At 37.3% G+C, this 1,048-nt stretch overlaps 1 protein-coding gene across 1 annotated transcript in view; it reads right to left on the reverse strand.

Moving 5' to 3' along the window:
- The window catches only part of LOC106522791 (5'-AMP-activated protein kinase subunit gamma-1), a gene marked incomplete at its 3' end in the record, with an annotated part of 27,315 nt that overhangs the window by 24,756 nt on the left and 1,511 nt on the right, over window positions 1-1,048 (reverse strand). Inside the window, 1 exon segment of the mRNA XM_014015966.1 lies at window positions 504-564. Coding sequence (XP_013871420.1) covers window positions 504-564 — 61 coding nt within the window.

A 1,048-nucleotide genomic window follows, 5' to 3' on the forward strand; every position in this document is an offset into this window, starting at 1 on the left:
CTCACTCACTCACTCACTCACTCACTCACTCACTCACTCACTCACTCACTCACTCACTCACTCACTCACTCACTCACTCACTCACTCACTTTTATTTTATCAGCCAAATCCCCTTGAGATCACAGATYTCTTTTGAAATGGAGGCCTGGGTCTGAAGGCAGGTTTTTGGTCTATGAATGCAAACCGTAATCCCTGGAGAAAACCCATGCCAGAGTGAGGAGAACATGTCCATGACACAACTCTGATGATATGATTACAAAATCGATCATGTTGACCTTTGACCTCAGGTGACCTGGTATCAAGTACATTTATGGATGCTCAAACACAAGGTTTAATAATTTTGTGAGAATTGATAATGAAGAAATAAACAAAAGTTGTAACATAATGTGTACTGGTTTTCCACATACAATGGCAGCCAAGTAAAAGTTTCATTTCTTGTTTTTGTACACTTTTTATATTTAATCAAAAGCATCACATTTCCCTTTCCTTCCTTCCATCTTTACCTTTGCTCCTCACGGAGAGAACATCCTCTTCATCATACTCGTCCATCTCAAACAACGGGACCTGAAAGACGTGGAGCAAACTGGTAATACTGGTTTCAAAGGAAATTTTATGTATAAATACTGTGGKTTTTTTTTAAACTTATGCAAAAATATGAAGCTTGTTTTGCTGTACCACATCTGAACTATGACTTTAGATGTTTTAGGTTCTGTTGGTTAAACTGTGATCTGAAACATTATGGTTCATTTAATTACGAGAAATATTAATATTGTTGATCTGTGTTTGTCCAGACTACATGACTCGTAAATGTTTGTGCTTAGTAATGGTGTAAGAGTAAAGACACAGCTGTTGATCTTTTAACTTCCTAAGCTGTTGAAGGGGCAATATCATGTAAAGTCAACGTTTTTTGAGTTTTATATCATGTTATAATGTTATACTCTCATAAAAAACATGCCTAAAGCCTTGCTTTGACTCATTCATGCATGTTTGAGAAATCCTGCAGTGTTTTTAGGAAGACATGCTGAGGAGCAAAACGACAGGTGGGGAC

This window comes from Austrofundulus limnaeus, unplaced genomic scaffold (genome assembly GCF_001266775.1).
Source record: "Austrofundulus limnaeus strain Quisiro unplaced genomic scaffold, Austrofundulus_limnaeus-1.0 Scaffold136, whole genome shotgun sequence".
In the NCBI taxonomy this organism is placed as follows: Eukaryota; Metazoa; Chordata; class Actinopteri; order Cyprinodontiformes; family Rivulidae; genus Austrofundulus; species Austrofundulus limnaeus.